Source organism: Lates calcarifer, linkage group LG8 (assembly GCF_001640805.2).
Source record: "Lates calcarifer isolate ASB-BC8 linkage group LG8, TLL_Latcal_v3, whole genome shotgun sequence".
Lineage (NCBI taxonomy): Eukaryota > Metazoa > Chordata > Actinopteri > Centropomidae > Lates > Lates calcarifer.
In genome coordinates, this window is record NC_066840.1 from 837,189 (window position 1) to 855,867 (window position 18,679).

The 18,679-nt window shown below is 41.9% G+C and overlaps 1 protein-coding gene across 3 annotated transcripts; it reads left to right on the forward strand.

Annotated features, from left to right (window-relative positions):
* The first annotated feature begins 8,054 nt into the window (after nt 1-8,054).
* nocta (nocturnin a) lies at nt 8,055-18,433 on the forward strand. 3 transcript variants are annotated; one of them, XM_018694370.2, is made up of 3 exons: nt 8,055-8,697; nt 16,481-16,789; nt 16,938-18,433. In XM_018694370.2, exons 1-3 carry the CDS (start codon nt 8,487-8,489, stop codon nt 17,798-17,800), a joined length of 1,383 nt encoding a protein of 460 aa, XP_018549886.1. In that variant the 5' UTR covers nt 8,055-8,486; the 3' UTR covers nt 17,801-18,433. The 3 variants fall into 3 exon arrangements, with proteins under 3 accessions (XP_018549886.1, XP_018549887.1, XP_050928050.1); XM_018694371.2 differs by lacking the exon at nt 8,055-8,697 and adding an exon at nt 13,041-13,626; XM_051072093.1 differs by lacking the exon at nt 8,055-8,697 and adding an exon at nt 13,693-15,125.
* Nucleotides 18,434-18,679: the final 246 nt, after the last annotated feature.

Sequence of the window (18,679 nt, forward strand, 5' to 3'; positions counted from 1 at the left end):
ATGGGGGAGACTGCATTTGTTGGAAAAAAGAACATCTCATAGCTTTAGTGTGAACAAAGTGATGCAGGCTGTGTAGTTTTAGTAGGCTCAGTATTGTCTCATGCGGTTTCAGCATGGAGCTTTGGTGTCACCTGGTGTCCACACAGAAGTAGGACACCTGAAACACACACTACTAATACTCAAGGCCAAAATATGCTCCCACCTCTTAAATCTTTACATAATAAGCAGGACTGGAGAGCATCATTACGGTATCAAAGTGATTTTCATTGCAGTTGCCTTTCAAAATAAAATTGAGTTTTTATACATGTGGGATTTTGTTTTGCTGTTATTCAGATGAGGGGCTAAATTCTCCTGTGTAATCCTTCTTAGCCAACATTAGAACACAAGTCCAAGCTCTAAGTGTATGCATGAAGAGACACAGCTTAGATCCCCACTTAAACTACATTAAGGAGGATAAAAGCCCTGCTCTGGGTAATAACCCAGAAATATTACTGAGACTGGACAAGTCAGTCCCTCACTGAAACTACACACACACACATACAGGGGGGTACACACATGCACAAACATTTAACACACTTGCTTTTGCTTTCTCAGCAAGACTTTGTCAAATGAGGTACAAAACTGCTGAGGAAATGGTGTGCTGTGTTTCAGGTCTTATCATGGCTCATACATTATATGTCGATGGAAGCACAAGTCATAACCTTTCCTTCTCACATCTCCATATACTGCGGTATCAGCACTGAGCAGCAACTTCTATTTCTGTTCTGCTTCACTGAGGGACTTTTGTGCAGCTCTCTGTAAAACCTCTGCATTTACACATTATCGACTCACAATGAAGATTAATTACACGACCCTGCTTTCCTTCCTATTCTCGGCGGACAAATTCAAGTTTAGTGTGGAGACAGGCTTTTCTCAGCTGCTGAAGAATGTTACATTTTTTCTCAATACACAGATTGAACCATATGCTCCTGGTTTATTCACTGTGAGACTGGACCAACAAATTAACAATTCCAAAGGCAGCAAGACATGTCAACAATGTATTCTAAAGGTGTCCTATTTTATGAAGATAACATATCTCTCAATCTGATCTTAAAGGAGCAGTGTGTAGGATTTAGTGGCATCTAGTGGTGAGAATGCTAATTACCTGTCCCCTGAACTCTCCCTCAACTCCTGCAAGTTTGTTTATTATTATCAACTATTATACAACCACGCCATAACAGTCACCGTATGGGAAACACTGTATATTTAGATATTTGTATGTAGTTGTTAATCTGTAAAACTGTGACAGGCTGTGGCATCAACGTAAAAACACAAACGGCCCCTGTAAAAAGCTACTGTTTGGTTCAGTTTGTCCGTTCATGTAGATATAAACTGCTCATTCTAAGTGAACAAAAACACATTGATGATTAGTTTTAAGTGATTATACACTAATGAAAACATATAATTGTATATTATATTCCATTTCTGACAATAGATCCCCATAAATGTTATACACTGGACCTTTAGCCTGCAAAGTATTACTACAGCTGTCAACAAGTGTAGTGGACTGAATGAAATGATAAAATGACTGAATAGCCAATTTGATTTCACTCAGTTGTCTGATGGTGTCATATCTTTCTAATTATTTTTACCTTGTATTAACCAATGATCAATACACTGTAAACCAGAAATAATAACAAAAAACTTATTGTGGCTTATCAAATACCCTCTACTAAATAACAAAAAAAAAACTCAAATAATGAACAACAAATAACATTTAGTTGGTTGATCAAGCTGAAGTCACCACTTTCACCTGCAGCACTCATGTCACTTCCCATATGTAGCTGATGTGTGTGTGTGTGTGTGTGTGTGTGTGTGACAATATTCACTGTTGGTTTGATATGAGACGCAGCTTCACACAACCGACAGATGTCACCTAACAATAAAACGTAACCATGAGTCGTAACATGCTGCCTGCACTAAGGAATCATGAGGTTGTTTTTGTATAAGGGGAAGGTCTTTAACAGGGACATGGATCACCCCTTGCTCTTTTTTTAAAAAATAGTTTAGCATGTTGAGAAACATGCTCACTCACCTTCTGGTGGAGAGTTAGATGAAAAGACTGAAAGCATTCTCATAATAAATATAATAAGTTTTATAATAAGTGTAAATATGAAGCTACAGCCAGCAGCTGGTTAGCTTAGCTTAGCACAAAGTCTGGAAACAGGAGAAACAGTTTCTCATCTATCTCTTGGCAGAACAGAGAGCAAATACCTCCGTCAGTCATCTTGGTTTTGAGAAATTAGAGTTAGACTTACATTGACTGGCCAATGGTTGGCAGTGTATGGAACAACACTCTAGTGTCCAATGTGGTGGCTGATGTGCAATTTTACCATCAAAATCCATGCATATACAAGGAAACAGCTTTTTAATAGCTGGTCACTGTAGTGACCACCATGTGTGAAAGGATTAAGTGCCATGTACCTTTTGCCACATCCCTCCCAAATTCACCATTAATACAGCTTCAACATCCTTTGCACAAAGTATTTGAAATCTTGAAGTCAAGAGATTCAAAGAAAATCAAAGAAACTGGTGGTAAAAGTAAAAGTAAAAAAAAGGCAAGGCAAAGGCAAGTACTGGTTAAAAGATCTTACAGCCCCAGTCAAAGACATATGTTGCAAGACCTTAAGGTTTGTTCTACATTACCTTTGATGTCTTCATATTTGCCTCTAGTGTATTATAAGTGACAAGATGATGTGCCTATTGATGTTTTTAAAAAAAACATAATTATTTTACTGAGGATTTGAAACTGGTGGATTTGTTCTGTAAGGTTTAGATTGTTCTTTTTTAAGAAACCTAACAATAGATGCCAGTCTTCAAAGTACAGAAATGCTTAAATGTAACTCTACACTCTAGACTGATATCAAAGTCAGAGTGCATATTTGTATGCTTTCTCTGGATAATTTCTGTGATTTATGAAATTTTGTCTGAAGAACTTCACGCTTACATCACAATGAAAAAATTCTAAAGTGATGACAAGATGGAATGTAATATATTAATTGAAAACTACTGCTGACAATCTCCTCGCTGATCCTTACCCTGAAACATCTAGTAGGTCCAGTAACATTGTTTTGCCTCAGTTAGATAGCAGGTTCGATTATAGGATCAGAGACTCCCTTTCCCTCTCAAGGCCTTCTCTGCTGGCCTAAACACTGTCACAATCACTGAATCATATTTTTACATTTTTACTTTTTTTCCACTAATACTATATATATTGTTCCCAATAGTCTATTCTCCAGCTTTCCTCTTGGTTCCTGCTTCCAGTACAGTCTGTTTATCTTGGAGCTTTTATCCAATCAGGTTTCAGCCCTGTGTTGCCAAGGTAATAGAAATCTGCCTTGAGGCCTTCAGAATGAACAGTGCAGGCCCCTGTAATTTAACATGAATGATGATGAAACTGTTGCCTGGTGGATCCTTTAACCAATCACATTTTGAGTTGGCGAGGCCAGGGCCATCTAGCTGGCCTACCATGACGTCATTTGATTGGATGGTCAGAGAGCGTACTGGTCAGAGCTAGCAAACCGCATCTATAGCTACTAGCACAAGCTAAAACATGTCAGTATAGATTTAATAGCTGTTTTTTCAACCTACGATGGCTGAAGGAGGAGGAAGGGTTCAGTCACTGAAGGGTTCTGTGAGTCTCAGGTCCAACAGTAAGTCCTATTCTATCACTATGGAGGCTAATGCTCAAAGTCGAGTCTGCCCAGTCGTATTTCTTGCAAAAGTTGTTGCTTTAGGGTAAAGAATGTCCACTTGACAGGAGCAGTTTTTTAATTTGTCTACAAATAACCAGCAGTTTCAGTAAAATGTGTTTTACCTTTTGTTGTTTACGTCTTTGTCATTTTATGACTTAATACTGATACTGCTGGAGATGATGTGTGTGGCGCAGCTGTGGCTGCAGTGTTTGGAGACCTGTTGAATTGTGTTAATTGGGTTTTTATAGCATTGCTTTAGCAATAGCACTTGTTCTGACCACATGACATGCCTGTCTGTGCAAAGTTCTGTTATACTGCTTTTCTGTATATTGTTGATGGTTTCTACAGCCGTGACATCATGACAGTACACAGTCATATGACATGGATTCTGACTTGTATATACACAAAATTCAGTGTATAGTCTTTAAGGACTGAGATACACAATTGTATTATAAATGGGCAAGATCAGTAAAAAAAAATGGCCTCCCTCAACCAAAGAGCTTTGCAAAGGGCAGGGCTTAGAAGGAAATTGATAGCTTAAATTGCCTTTGAACAATCCCAATTAAACTCAATGGGAAAATCTTGCACTATGTCCTGAATATACACACCAATACACTTAATAATGGAGTTGTTCACTTGAGAAAACAACAATAAATCAGCCACACAATGCAGCCTGAATCAGCTATAGCTGAAACAGGTATAGTATCATGATGGCACCTTCCCCTGCATTACCATTGCATTTTCCTTTTAATAAGCCTGTCATTAACTCCAGTCAAAGTAGTTTAAAGTTCTTTTTGGAGGAAAACATTAATAAACAGCACTGAAGTACTTTTTCTCATCACTGAGCTCCACAATTATTTAATTGAATCTAAAATGTCATTTTTCTCGTGTATACATTGTGATGATGAAACTAGTAAGTGTACTCTGATACCTGTTTGTTTCTGCTCACAGCTTTCACTTCAGCTGATTGAGCTGCCTCCTCCTGCTGAGTGCAGAAAGGTCAGAATCTGTTAATTGCCTCTTGCAGCTAAAAGTATTATCATCATTACAGGCTTATTAAGATGTGAGCAACAATTGACTTTTAACTTTAACATTATAATTGTAACTACATTATGTACTGCTGGGTAATTTTATCTGATGATACATGATGCATGATATTTCATCTAAAATCTGCGAGAGTAGAAACACAAACTAACAGAAGTAATTACCAAATGTAAGAAACATGAGAAATAAGTGAGGTACTTTCATGTCAGAGAAACACAGGAAACACCAGGTAACTGATTGCCTCCATGGCAACCATTAACCTCCTTAACTTCATTTTTAAAACTTATTTCACAAAAGCAGCAGTGACAGAAAAACAGCAGTGTTGTGTGTGTCAACAGAAGATAAAGGAATTTGGAGCAACAGATCAAAACACTGTTAACTCTTGCAGCAGAGGATCCAGCCCATGGATTTCCATCTAATAACCACCTGATGGCAGCAGAGAGACAGGAATAGAGGACAGTCAACCTACAACACAACTGTGAAATCCCTGATAGCTTCACACTAGAAGCTGCTGTGTGAACATTAGTAGCTCATTAGTATTATTATCAAAACACTGACACATATACTGTTTTAACAAACAGCTCCAAATGTGTTTTCCATGCTAAAATGTACATGTGACCATTAGATCGTGAAATACTTTGGCAGATATAATAGATCATACAGTGAAAAAATGTACATTGATGTGGAGAGAGTATCTTCACTGGCACACCAGTTAAAGCATTTAAGTTGAAGCATGAGCTGTTCAACAATTTATTATTTTTTTCCAAAACTTTCCACTTCTGTAGTTGTTTGACTGTTACAGGTGATTTAATAGCAGCCTCTAATAAATATAATCAAATGCCTGTTTTTACTACTGTCCAATTTTTTTCAATTCAGTTTTATTTATATAGCGCTATATCATTGAATAGTGAGAGAAGAACATAGCATAACACAGGTTCCATATAAAATGTAAGATGAGGCCAGTAATACAGCAGTAGTAATGATAGTAGTGATAATTAAAGTATTAACTGCTAACACAGCAATACAACTAATAGCAGTGTAAGTAATTTCTAATTCTAGCAGCAGGTGTTGAGTGGAGTTGTAGGAGCAGCAGGAAGCTTGTCATCACAGATCAGACTCTACAGCTCCAGAGGCAGAAATACCTGCAGAAAGAGACAGAAGAGGAGAGAGAGACAGAAGAGCACAATACTACAGGAGAGGTAAGATACTGAGTTAGTAACATGTATTTATGGGATATGAATCCATATTGAGTGGAGAGAGAGAGAGAGAGAGAGAGAGAGAGGGAGCGAGAGAGAGAGAGAGAGAAAGGAGCTCAGTGCATCATGGGAGATCTCCCAGCAGTCTAGGCCTATAGCAGCATAACTAAGGGATGGTCCAAGTCTGAGCCAAAACTATAAGCTTTATCAAAGAGGAAAGTTTTAAGCCGACTCTTAAAGGTACAGAGGGTGTCTGCCTCCCAGACCCAAACTGGGAGAAGGTTCCACAGTAGAGGAGCCTGATAACTGAAGGCTCTGCCTCCCATTCTACTCTTGGAAACTCTGGGAACCACCAGTAAACCAGCATTCTGGGAGCGCAGAGTCCTGGTGGGATTGTAGGGGACTATGAGATCTTTAAGATAAGACGGAGCCTGACCATTAAGGGCTTTGTAAGTGAGGAGGAGGATTTTGAGTTCTACTCTGAATTTGACTGGGAGCCAATGTAGAGAGGTTAACACAGGTGAAATATGGTCTCTTTTCCTAGTTCCTGTCAGTAGTCGTGCTGCAGCATTTTGAATCAGCTGCAGAGTCTTTAGAGACTTGTTGTGGCAGCCTGGTAATAATGAATTACAATAATCCAGCCTGGAAGTAACGAATGCATGGACTAGTTTTTCTGCATCTTTTTGAGACAGAAAACGTCTCATTTTGGTGATATTACGCAGGTGAAAGAAGGCAGTCCTAGAGGTTTGTTTTATGTGGGAGCTAAAGGACATATCCTGATCAAAGATGACTCCAAGGTTCTTTACTGTGGAGCTGGAGGCCAGGGCAATGCCATCTAATGTAACTACGTCATTAGAAAATGTATTTCCAATTATATCCAATTATAATGACTTCAGTTTTACCTGAGTTCAGTAGTAAAAAACTGCTTGTGATCCAAGTTTTAATGTCCCTAAGACAAGCTTGGAGTTTGGCTAGCTGATTGGTTTCGTTAGGCTCCATTGACAGATAAAGCTGTGTATCATCTGCATAACAATGGAAATTTATGGAGTGTTTCCTGATAATATTGCCCAAGGGAAGCTTGACTACTGAACAAAGAAACAGCAACTTAGCCTAGCAAGTAACTTACTCAAATAATGCACCTGATACAGTCAACATCAGGAGATATAACATCAGGCAATATCACGTTCAGATCAACATGATGCAGCAACAGAGGGAGAGACGGAGCAGGGTCTGATCCGGACAGCAGCTCAGGTGAGAGACTAAACCCTGCCTTCCTGGGACTGGACAGGACATAGTGTTTTCAACATACTTAAAACGATCTGTTTTCCAGTGTCATGACGCAGGCTATAGCAGTGACTTTGCATAAAACATATCATGTGACCTTTGAAGCACTGTTTTGTGCTGGAGCTGATGAATAATTAACAGAGAAATAGTCCTGGACCTGGACACTACTGACCCTTCATCTTGTTATGTAATGGCTCTTTTTTTTTTTTTTTGCAGGTACAGTGCAAAGATGTGCTTAATGGTATTTTTTGCAACCAACTGCTCTGAATTATTGGGTGTCACTCCCTTCCATTTTCTTTTTGATCTGTTTCAGTAGAGTTAGTTGAGGCCAAACTAATGCTCTATAGCATATAGAAACAGTTTTCTCTTCAGGTTTGATTTGGTAACTGTGATGAATGACTTTTTTCTCTGTATGATAATGATTCAAAAATGAAGAGCACAATGACAATCTATGACAAAAACGGACATCTACCAAAAACCAAATAAAACTTCTGTAATTAAAAAAAGAAAGAAAGAGAGAGAGAGAGAGGATGGTGAATTGATCCTGGACCGGTTGTCAGCTTATTGACTCATCTGGAGCAAGCTGTTTTCAACAAGGATGGTTTTCAGGATAAAGCTACAATCTGTGAAGATCACTGCGTAGATAGCATAAGAAACGTGACGTGGAGGAACGTGTTATTTACGTCATTCCCCCCAGGCCTGTCTAATGGACACATTGAACGGTGATTGGCTTATTTATGAAAAGTTAACGCCCTCTTCTCGCTAGTTCCCGCCTCTTCTGTACAAGTGTCGCTGCGGCTCGAACCACTAGTGACATTAGGGGGGACAGCTTTATGTCGCTTTTTTACATTTAGGCTTTTATCCGTTTGCGACGGAACGTAAAACAGTCACATACATTTGGCATGAACTATTAGCACTTTGTATATGTTATAGTTAATTATACCGTATTAGGTGCCCTCTTGAAAACGTCACGGACTAGTCCATCTATAACCAACCGCTCAGTAGCCGGTGTTCCGTGACTCACCAGAAAGCATGATGTAACTTTTGCCGGTATTCTCTTTCCTTCAAAAGTATAAAGAGAAAGGAAGCGTATCTAGGTAAACCGCGTGTTGGCGGAACATTCCCCAGTTCTTTGCTGAGTAAATGGCATAGTTTGGTTGGTGTAGGTGAAAGGACAGCGGAACACTCTCACAGTTCTCTCTCTTTGTTGGACTCAGTACCGTAAAGAATGAATCCAGCCCGTCGCTGTTCGGCGTTATTGAATCAGTTGTGCGTGTCTTCCCGGGGTGGACCGACAGCCCGGAGACCGTTTTCACCGGCGGAACGCTCTTCCTCGGCGGGACCACGGTACTCCGGTGTCGGAGGAAGAGGAGTGGGAGTCAAAGGGACCTGTCCCCAGGGGAAGCTGAGTGGAGCATCCATCGCTGGGGCAGCACTAGGTATTGTACACTCAATTACACCGTTCGTTATGATTTGGGGCCTTGAAATAGTAGTATGACTTCCTGTCAGTCTTAGTCAAATTCGTCTCGCGATACGGCCCAGGAAGCTGTTTTTATCTCTATAACATTTCACAACATTCCATTCCTTTTCATGATACAGCTTTAAAACTTCCGTAACTTGAGTTTATGATAAAACAGTGTACTCCTACCTCATCGCTTTTACCATACTGAAGCACTAATGATTCAGAAGAATTGAAGTTGAGTTTTTTTGACAGTGACATTGTTTTGATTAAGCTCAACATACAAATATTTTCATATTGAGAGAAACAGGTCTCATCCTCATACATGTATAATATGCCTTAAATGTAGTGCTCATGGCTGTATGTTGAACTTTCCACCATATGTACAAAATGTAAAAAAAAAAAAAGTCAGACACACGTGAAAACCATGTTCCATATCATGTGAAGCTGATTATATAACAGCCACAGCCCCTCAGGATTATTGCCCCTCCACAGAGAGCCCCACTGACCTCTGCCCCGTTCACACTGGTTTGACTGAAACAACCACCAGTCGGAGGAAATTAGCTCAAATGGCTTTAAACTGATGTGTTACAATCAAATACTGCCGATACAACCAGGAAATGTTACAAATGGCCAGTTCCAGGACATATTAGACAGTTATAACATGTTTCCTTAAATTACATTTCTCTGTCTACACAAAACGGCATCAATCAAACAAGGAAATAAGATGAAACACGTCGCTGTGATGTATGTATTTCTTTTTATGTTTGCATTCACTTAATTCTTAATTAAATGAGCACAAAGCACATGATAACAGACAGTTATATTTGTCTTTAATAACTGTAATTCTTTTTGAAGTGTTTTAAATCTGCCACATCAACCAACAGTACAAATCTCAAAGATATTTAATTTATTATCATGCAAGGAAGCTTTGGCATATTTGTGTGGGAAGTGTTTAAAAGGATTTCTCAGTTATATCCACTAATCATACCTCACATTAAACAACTGGGCTTTATATAACATTACCCTCTTGACCTGTCAACCAATCAGTGTATTTGTCTGAGCTTCTATAGGTGGCACTCTTTTCCATAGCTCATCAGCCACAGAGGCTAACACTGCTCCTGCTAAGTAACCAGTCCTCTTAATTCCCTCTCTAAAACTGCGATACAGGATGTTCTTGATGGCCTCTTTTGCGGGTCTTAGACAGATTCTCTTGTCAAGTAATCTGTTCAAGCAGCCTCTGGTTTCCTGCCACTGCAAACCATGACGCTGCACTTCTTTTCTCACAGCATTGGTGCTACACCTAACTAGCTGACAAACAGGCTCATAGGTCTGTGTGGAGAGCAAGAGCTCAGCCCGGCGCTGAGATGTTAATACACAAGATTCTCTTGGCATCTCTAAACGTAAGGACAGAATGCTGCAGATCAGATCAGACCAACATGCCTTATAAAGGCATTATTTCAAACAAGGAAAAGAGAATTTTGTTGTTTCTGAAACAGCAGCGTGAAATTATGTTTCTAAAGGAGTATCTGATTCAACATACAGTCAGACAATTATGAGGGTTAAACTTATATAATAGTTTGGCTTTATATTTTTCCAAGGATTTAGGTGTGGTTTAGTTTCATTCAAGCTAAATCCACCATCAGACCCACTTATCCAATACAGATCCTTTCGACTCCTTCATTGAATCTAATAATCAGGTAAAAGGCTGGTGTTTACTTTTACAGGTAACTGAAACCATTAAGATAAAACTCAGGTCTGTACTGGTTGATAAGACAGACAGACAGTGGTAACTCTAGCTGATGTTGATATTGTGATAATATATTTGACCACATCAGCCAGCCATAAGCATGACCTGTGGTTACAATGAACAGCAGAAGATATGAAATTCTGATTTAAGGTATCACATTGACACTGAAATAACAGATGTAGCCTATTTACATGCATGCATAGTTGAAGTGTAGTTTAAAATGTAGCTGTATAAAAGTTTACAACTCTTGAAATTTGTGTGAAACAGTCAGCAGAATCGTTTTTTCTAATAATGCCAGTATTTTCTTGACTAAATTCACATACACCGTCAGCCACTACTAAAGCTAAAACACCTCTGACCTGTCAGGGCCCTGTCAGGGCATGGAAACAGGACCTCTGAGGGTGTCCTGTGGTGTTGGGCATTGGGATATTGGCAGCGGATCCTTTTGGTCCTGTGGGTTGCAGGGTGGGGCCTCCAGCATCTAGCTTGTTCTGGTGCATCCCACAGATGTTCAGTCAGATTTGGATCTGGGGGATTTGGAGGCCAGGTCAACACCTTGGGCTCTTTGTCGTGTTCCTTCAAACATTCCTGAGCAGTTTTTGACCACTGTCCTGCTGGGGGGAGTGCGTTTGGCATGGGGAGGTGTGCTTGGTCTACAACAATGTTACATTGGCTGGCATGTATCAAAGTAACATCCAGATGAATGTCAGGCCCCAAGGTCTCCCAGCAGAACTTTGTTTTGTAAAGAGATGATTCATGTCATTACTTCACCTGTCAGTGGTTTTAATATTGTGGCTGATCTGTGTACAGTATTAACTGTAAAACTGATACATGGTATTATATGACTATCTGGAGGAAAGCCTGATCTTATAGAAAGACTAGCCTCATACTGGTTACGTGTGAGCCAGTCAGCAACCAGCATCTGGGTCAGAATGTTTAAGCCGTTCTCACCAGGTTTTAAAGTTTGTCTATTTTAGGTATTGCCACAAGGAAATGGGTTAGGTCTCTAGTTTCATGCCTGTGATCAGGTCACACCCCCACCCAAACACGCATCTACATACTCATGCACATTCCCTCATGGCCGGGGTCAGCTCTAAAACGGTGCCTTAAATTAGCTGCTTTAATGGTTTCTGTGTTTGAGTCCTCTGGAGGCTAACACTTAATCTGTCTCCATACAGATCTTTACTGGCCTCCATATGTAATGGGATTGTAACTGAGTTACATAACCATCCATTAAAGACAACATGGGTCAGGAGAGAGTGCACACTAGGGTTAAATGAGTCAGTCAGGCTCATATTAGCCTCCATTTAAGGAGTTAAATGTCTTGAGTTAGCTTAATATTATAGGATTCAGGTCAGTTATATGTGTTACACACAGATATTATTATCTTTGTAATCAGTAAAAAAGCAGCTTTCAACTCCTACAGTGGTTGTCAGTATCATCTTCTCTAAGTGTTGTTCTTTCAGTGGAATTCAGCAGTTTCAGACAGCTCAGTGTCTGATTAATGTCACATTTACACAGGACAAATCCTTCATTCATTTTTCACCCTGTACCCTTAATCTAATATGTGGCTCTGGTAGTTCAGTTGGTAGGTATGTGGCTCCACACAACAGAGGGAGAGATGTCCTGGAATTTGATCTCTGTCTGTGTAACCAGCACCACAGTCTGGCTTATTATTCAACAGCAGCTTCACCTGGTCCTGGACTCCTGCCACCACCAGCTCTTTTCTTTGGCACAGAAAAAAACAGTTTGAGTGAGGACATGGAGCAGGTGTTACTCACAGTGGCACTAGTCTGATTGGAGGGTTTTCAGCTCAATAAAGTCTGTATTTAGTATATTTTGTACTGGGTTGGAAACAACACAGTCTTTCTTTAGTCTTACTGTGGTGTGTGTGCCATTGGTGAGTTGTCTCTGAAACAGGGACATATGAGACAACAGGCCTCTCTCAGTCAGACACTGTCTCTCTGTACTTGTGTTCTCATTTAACCAAGTATGCTTCAGATAAGTGTTGTTGCTCCTGCCAGGTTATTCTGATGATCTGGACGCTGACTCTGACTGTTTGTCGGGCCGTGTGTGAAATTATACATTCTAACATCTTTTTGGACCATTCTCAAACAGTAGTCATGAAGACACAACACAGGTTGTTTCTCACAGTACACTCAGACATTATGAAGCAAAATGAAACAAATATGCTCAGTGATGAAGTGAACACACTGTCCTTGGCATTTAGGGAGTGATCACGCTGTTTGCCAAACAAAATAACACTGGTAAAATGAGACCTTTTGTGAACAGCCCAAACCAATGCAACACTCTGTACAATTTAGGTGTTGCACAAACACACTTAGACCCGTGCCTGACTCTTATAATGAAAGAAAAAAAACAAACTGCATTACAGTTTGTAAATCAGCTGTGTTGAGGTGTAATCGGCAGATCCCAGCTGAGCTGGTGATGAACGCTGTGTTCATAGTTGCAACTTAAGCATTCTGTCTCTGCATTCTACTGTTTCTGGACTCACTAACTAACTGGGAGGTTGGTGAGGTTTGGAGTTGGGGCCGTGTTATGCACAGGGCACTGACTGAATGGCAGTTTAGCTGTCTTCAGTTATTGCTGTCTGATCAGTTGGTGCTGAAAAAGCAACGTCAATTCTTAAATCATATTTGAGAACTAGACCTGAAAACCTTACTTGCCTTCTGACCCGGTGGTGTATGTTAACCATGGGACAATATGGAACACACATACACAATCAATCTGCCTGTCTAACAGTTCATTGTTCATTGACATTCCAGTTTACTGAGATTCCTCTCTGGATTGCCTACACTGCACAGCTCTGTGCACTGTGTGTGTGTGTGTGAGAGAGGGAGAGAGAGAGGGAGAGAGAAAGGGAGGCAGAGCATTCTTGAATGGGCCAGTCAGTCTCAGAGTCACTCCTCCATCTGACTGCCACAGCAGCATTCACTGGGACAGTCTCATGAGAGTCACACTCTCCCTCCATACCCACATCCAGCAGACTGCCTGCTCCCACTCAGTCCAGCTCAAAGGAGGAAGAGTGAGGGATCGCTGAGGCTCGAAAGAGAGAAGAATGTTAACTGGATAACCTTCACACAGCTAAAAAAACTGCGTGTTTATGTGTGTGTGCTTTGCTCATCGCTAAAGTTCTATGTAAGTATATATTGGTGTTCATGTATGCAGGAGGCTAAGAGTAGAGATCATGGTCCTTTTTTATTGAATTAACTCTGCTGACCAGACTTATCAGATGAACCTTTGGTAGCTCATATCACAGCTGTTTTGCATTGTGTTGTGTTGAGAGGTTTGTACCTGTGTCAGTGGTGTGGCAGTTTGGGATGACAGTGGGAGCTGATCAGCTGGTTGGTTGGACCATGTGATGGGCTTGGCATGGTTCATGGGATGTAAAATGAAAAACTGTGGTGTTCCCTTAACTTTTCATCTGGTGCTATCATCAGGTCAAAATCTCCTCCACTATGTTGTACGATAGTAGTCGTCCAGTACTTTGGATTTCAATAAAATACCTTCAGAACTAACGACATTCCCATCATCCTCAGCTGTACTGTGTGTGAAGTGCTAATTACCAAATGCTAACCAGTTAACACACTAAACTAAGAAGCTGCATGTGGTGAAGTGCTCATTATCTAAACGTTAATATTGTCATTGTCAACATTTTGTTGAGGGAACAAGGACAAGAAGAAATGTGATGGACAGCTAGTGAGTGGATCCTACTCCTACTTCCTGAGATCAGGCATGACATTCCATGACAGTGTGCAGGTGTAGCTAATAAACTGACCACACAGTGTGCTGTCAACAGCATAGATGCTGGGACTGGCAGGTAAGCTGTCATTTCATTGGATGGGTCACAACATGCTAACCGTGTTTACACATACCTGGTCAAACCTAAAAATATGAATAGAGGATAATAAGTTCATAGATGAGCAGTCGGGTATCATCATCTTGTTTGACCTGAAAATGTAAAAGTAGTCAGCACTGACCCAAAATCAGATTAGTGAACTAACCAGGTTAAGTCAGTGTCCATGTAAATCATGTAAATGTGCCACTGACAAAGAGAACAACCCACACTCTGTCCTTCTGCTCCCTCCTCTGTCCACAGTTAACTACAGAACACATGTCCTTTGTGTGTGTGTGTGTGTGTGTGCGCGTGCCCACAGTGGATAGTCCTGCCATCCCCACCTGTTGGACAACGTGCCCATTCTTATCAAGCCCCCACTTACTTCCTCCAGTTCTTTCTTTCTCCTCTTTTTCTCTCCCCCTTTTCTCTGTAAGACACTTCCTGTTCCTGTTCACAATCAGCATCTCTCATCACTATGGTGAAGAAATCTCCCAGCTCTCTGTCTCCCTCTCTTCCATGTCTGAGACAGGCTTACTATGTCTCCCCCTCTCTGTAGAGGTCATTCTGTCACCCGGTGAGGGTGAGAGGGGGAGGAGGGTGAGGTGGGAACTGATGACTCAGAGAGAGAGGGAGACGGATGTACTGGAGGATGAGACAGATAAAGGATGAGTCACAGCGTAGACAGTGTGTGAGAGAGAGAGAGAGAGAGAATAAACAGAGACAGAGAGGTGGACTGTGCTGGTCTTTAGACCGAGGAGGGACAGGGAGGGAAGCGTTTGAGCTGACATGGAGGCCATGGGTAAGACACTGCTACAGTCACACACTGATTCATGGCTCTGTGGGTTTGGTGTTTGTGCAGTGATGTACTTTGATTCATCAACTGTTTCATTTAGTGGAGCAAACACACACACACACACACATTCTGCTTATTCATGCTTATTCTCCCAAGTGAAGTTCATTCAGCATCGTTTCCATCCATGCTCTGATAGATTAAAAGCCAGTTTCTTTTCTGATGCAGAGGCCAGAGGTATAAACACAGGTCACATCATGTAAATATTAACTTTAGATGTTTTTTTTTAGCAAAGCTTGAGTATGGTTGTTTTTGTTTGTTTGTTTTTTTTTTTAGAAAAGCAGCAAAAGCAGGCTCATCAGTCTTGACGTTGACGTTGTCTGTCTCTTCCTGTATCTTCTCAGTCTGCATGGGCTTCATTCAGTCAGATTCTGGCCGCTGTGGGTTTGTCATGGTGTTTGAATTGACTTTAAATCCAGCTACAGGATCTGATAGCTGACACCCTGCAGTGGAGAGTGAGGGCTTTTGTCTGTGGAGATTCTCAGTCATCCAAATCAAATAGCAGTAATTAGCCAGTCCACTGCTTAATGAGTGAATATTTCAGTAGTAATGGAATCTACTGATGCTGTACAGTCTTTGAGTTTGGACAGTTTGAAGATTAAACTGTCAGTAAGCCATTGATGTGGGGGATCATGTGAGTTTGCTGAAAGCACACATGTAAGAATGATAACAGTCTAATAATGAGCTGAATGTCCAGTCTGTCTCTGCTCTGTGTGTGTGTGTGTGTGTGTGTGTGTGTGTGTGTGTGTGTGTGTGTGGACTGTTGGACTATATGTTCTTCCTATGATCAGCACTTCAGTGAGTGGTCTGAGTAAATGATTAGTTGATTAGTCAGTATGTTCTGAAACTTCTAAAGGCCTAAAGATCAACAGGAGCATTGTCCTGTCTGCAGGAGTGTTGCAGTGAGGCTGACAGTCTGTCAGTCCAGTGGTTTTCATGCTGCTCTTTGTCCTGCCTGTTGGCACAGCAGAGGAAAGCCACACTGCTTCCTTTTACTGACAAAGGTCATCCGTTACTCTTTACCAACTGGCTTTGCAAAAAAAAACAAAACTGGCATTGTCAGGAGTGACTCCAATCAAAAGTAGGGTCTCCACAAAGTCTGGAGTTATAGGAGGCCATGATTCAGACTCATACCTTATTTTAAGGAACAGAAGCTCTGGAGCTCAGAGCACTTGTTATAGAGTACTTTCTTGGCCTGATGACCAGGAGCTTATACTGGCTAATGTTAGCAAAAACTGCAAGGAACAAGGCAAGTGTAATGAAGATGATTAATGAACATGTTTCTCTCTTGTTTCCTCAATCAGTTTGTCCAATGGGTGGCAGCAGCAGCAGCAGCAGCAGCAGCAGCAGCAGCAGCAGCAGGTTGTTTGGTACCTTGTCCCAGTCACTGAACAGCTCCCCCCTGGCCCAGCCGGACCTGTACGCAGAGGAGAGCCCAGACCAGGACCTGGCCGAGGTAGACCCGGACCAGCTGCTCAGAGAGTGTGAGGATGTCCTGCAGAGGCGACCGGCCCGGCCGCACCGGGATCTGGTCTATCCCAGCGGCACGGCACCCTGCCACCACAAGCACAACCCATCCATACGGATCATGCAGTGGAACATACTGGCACAAGGTAGAGATCTGTGGATCTGTGGAGGACTACAGTGACTAATGTGGACTCCTGTGTTTTACAGGCTCACCGAGCCATTAGCATGTCTGTAAGCTCATGTCCACTCTTGAAAATCTTGCATGAAAATCAACCTGTGTGTCTCTGTTTGCAGCTCTGGGTGAAGGTAAAGACGGGTTTATCCGCTGTCCACTGGAAGCTCTCAACTGGCAGGAAAGGAAGTACTTGATCTTGGAGGAGATCCTCACCTACCGACCCGACATCCTGTGTCTACAGGAAGTGGACCACTACTATGACACTTTCCAGCCAATCATGGCCAGCCTGGGTTACCATGGCAGCTTCCTGGCAAAACCCTGGTCTCCTTGTCTGGATGTAGAGCAGAATAACGGTCCTGACGGCTGCGCTCTGTTTTTTCGCCGCTCACGCTTCTCCCTCCAGGCCACGGCTCACCTGCGGCTGTCGGCCATGATGCTGCCCACCAACCAGGTAGCCATTGTTCAGACACTACACTGCCGAGTAACCGGGCAGCGGCTGTGCGTGGCCGTCACCCACCTGAAAGCTCGCAGTGGGTGGGAGAGGCTGCGGAGCGCGCAGGGCGCCGACCTCCTGCAGAGTTTACGCAGCATCACATCCAGGGGCGGCGGCCAGAGCGAGGCGCCGTCAGCCGTCCTCCCTTTAGTCGTATGTGGGGACTTTAACGCAGAACCCTCAGAGGACGTTTACAGGCGCTTCAGCTCCTCCCCCCTCGGCCTGGACTCTGCGTACAAGCTGCTGAGCTCTGACAGACAGACGGAGCCAGCCTATACCACATGGAAGATCCGCCCCTCTGGGGAGAGCTGCAGCACGCTGGACTATATCTGGTACACCCATGATGCTTTGAGTGTGGACTGCCTGCTGGACATTCCCACTGAGGAGCAGATCGGCCCAGGCCGCCTCCCCTCCTACCACTACCCCTCTGACCATTTATCACTGCTCTGTGACGTCAGCTTCAGGGATGAACCCCATAGGCTGATGTAGGTTTCCAGGACCAACAAGACTGAGAGGAGACTGTTCATCCACAATCAATAATGATTTCATAGTGTAAGTCTGAGTGAAGAGTGTTTCGAATCTTGGAGTGGAGTCATGGTGAAGCAAGTGAAACCTGATCTGAGTGTGAATAATCTGCTGCCATGAAGCTCACACACAAACCCATGTAAGCATGTGTCACTTTCTGTTCTCTTGCTATTATTTTAAAGATAATCATGATTAGAGGTTAACCAGACAGTCTCGACAAGTTGGAGTTTGAGTCACAGCAGAGCAAGTCGAGTCTCTAGAGTTTCTGAGCCCTCGAACAAAATGTTGTGTTCCTTTAACTGAACTTCAACTGACACAGCAGGAGTTCACCTGCTGAAGTCTGAACACTGGACTGCAGTTATTTATTGTTTGCTACATGCACATAAGACAAATGTATAACTTGATTTTATTAAATTATTCTTTTTATTCTCTATCAGTTAGTTTTACTCTAATAAGCAGATATTCTAGTAGTTACTTTAAATTATTTTCTACTTAAGTAACCCTCAGTTCTTCAGTTTGACACTGGTGATCAGGATCATGGTGATCATGAGGAGAAATCTTCTATGTAAAATATAAATAAAGACATTTTTACTCATATTGTTGCCTGGACAATACAGTTTACTGCTGGTTTGTTGTGACATGTTCTTTTGTCTAAGCACACACGCACACACACACACACACACACACAAACACACACAGCCTCTCACTTTTAGCAACAAGCATTTGAAAATGTCAGCTGGGTTCTTCCTGTTTCATTTGCTCATTTTCTGTGTCAACAGACTGAAGTACTGTGCTGAAATACTCTGTCTGTTAAATGACTACTGTCTACAAGTTTGTGCTTTT

Bases quoted from the DNA above. Each gene is read 5' to 3' on its own strand.
- nocta (XM_018694370.2), top strand. From the start codon at position 8,487: ATGAATCCAGCCCGTCGCTGTTCGGCGTTATTGAATCAGTTGTGCGTG. The intron at 8,698-16,480 runs GTATTGTACACT...TTCCTCAATCAG, and splicing joins CATCGCTGGGGCAGCACTAG to TTTGTCCAATGGGTGGCAGC. The intron at 16,790-16,937 runs GTAGAGATCTGT...CTCTGTTTGCAG, and splicing joins GTGGAACATACTGGCACAAG to CTCTGGGTGAAGGTAAAGAC.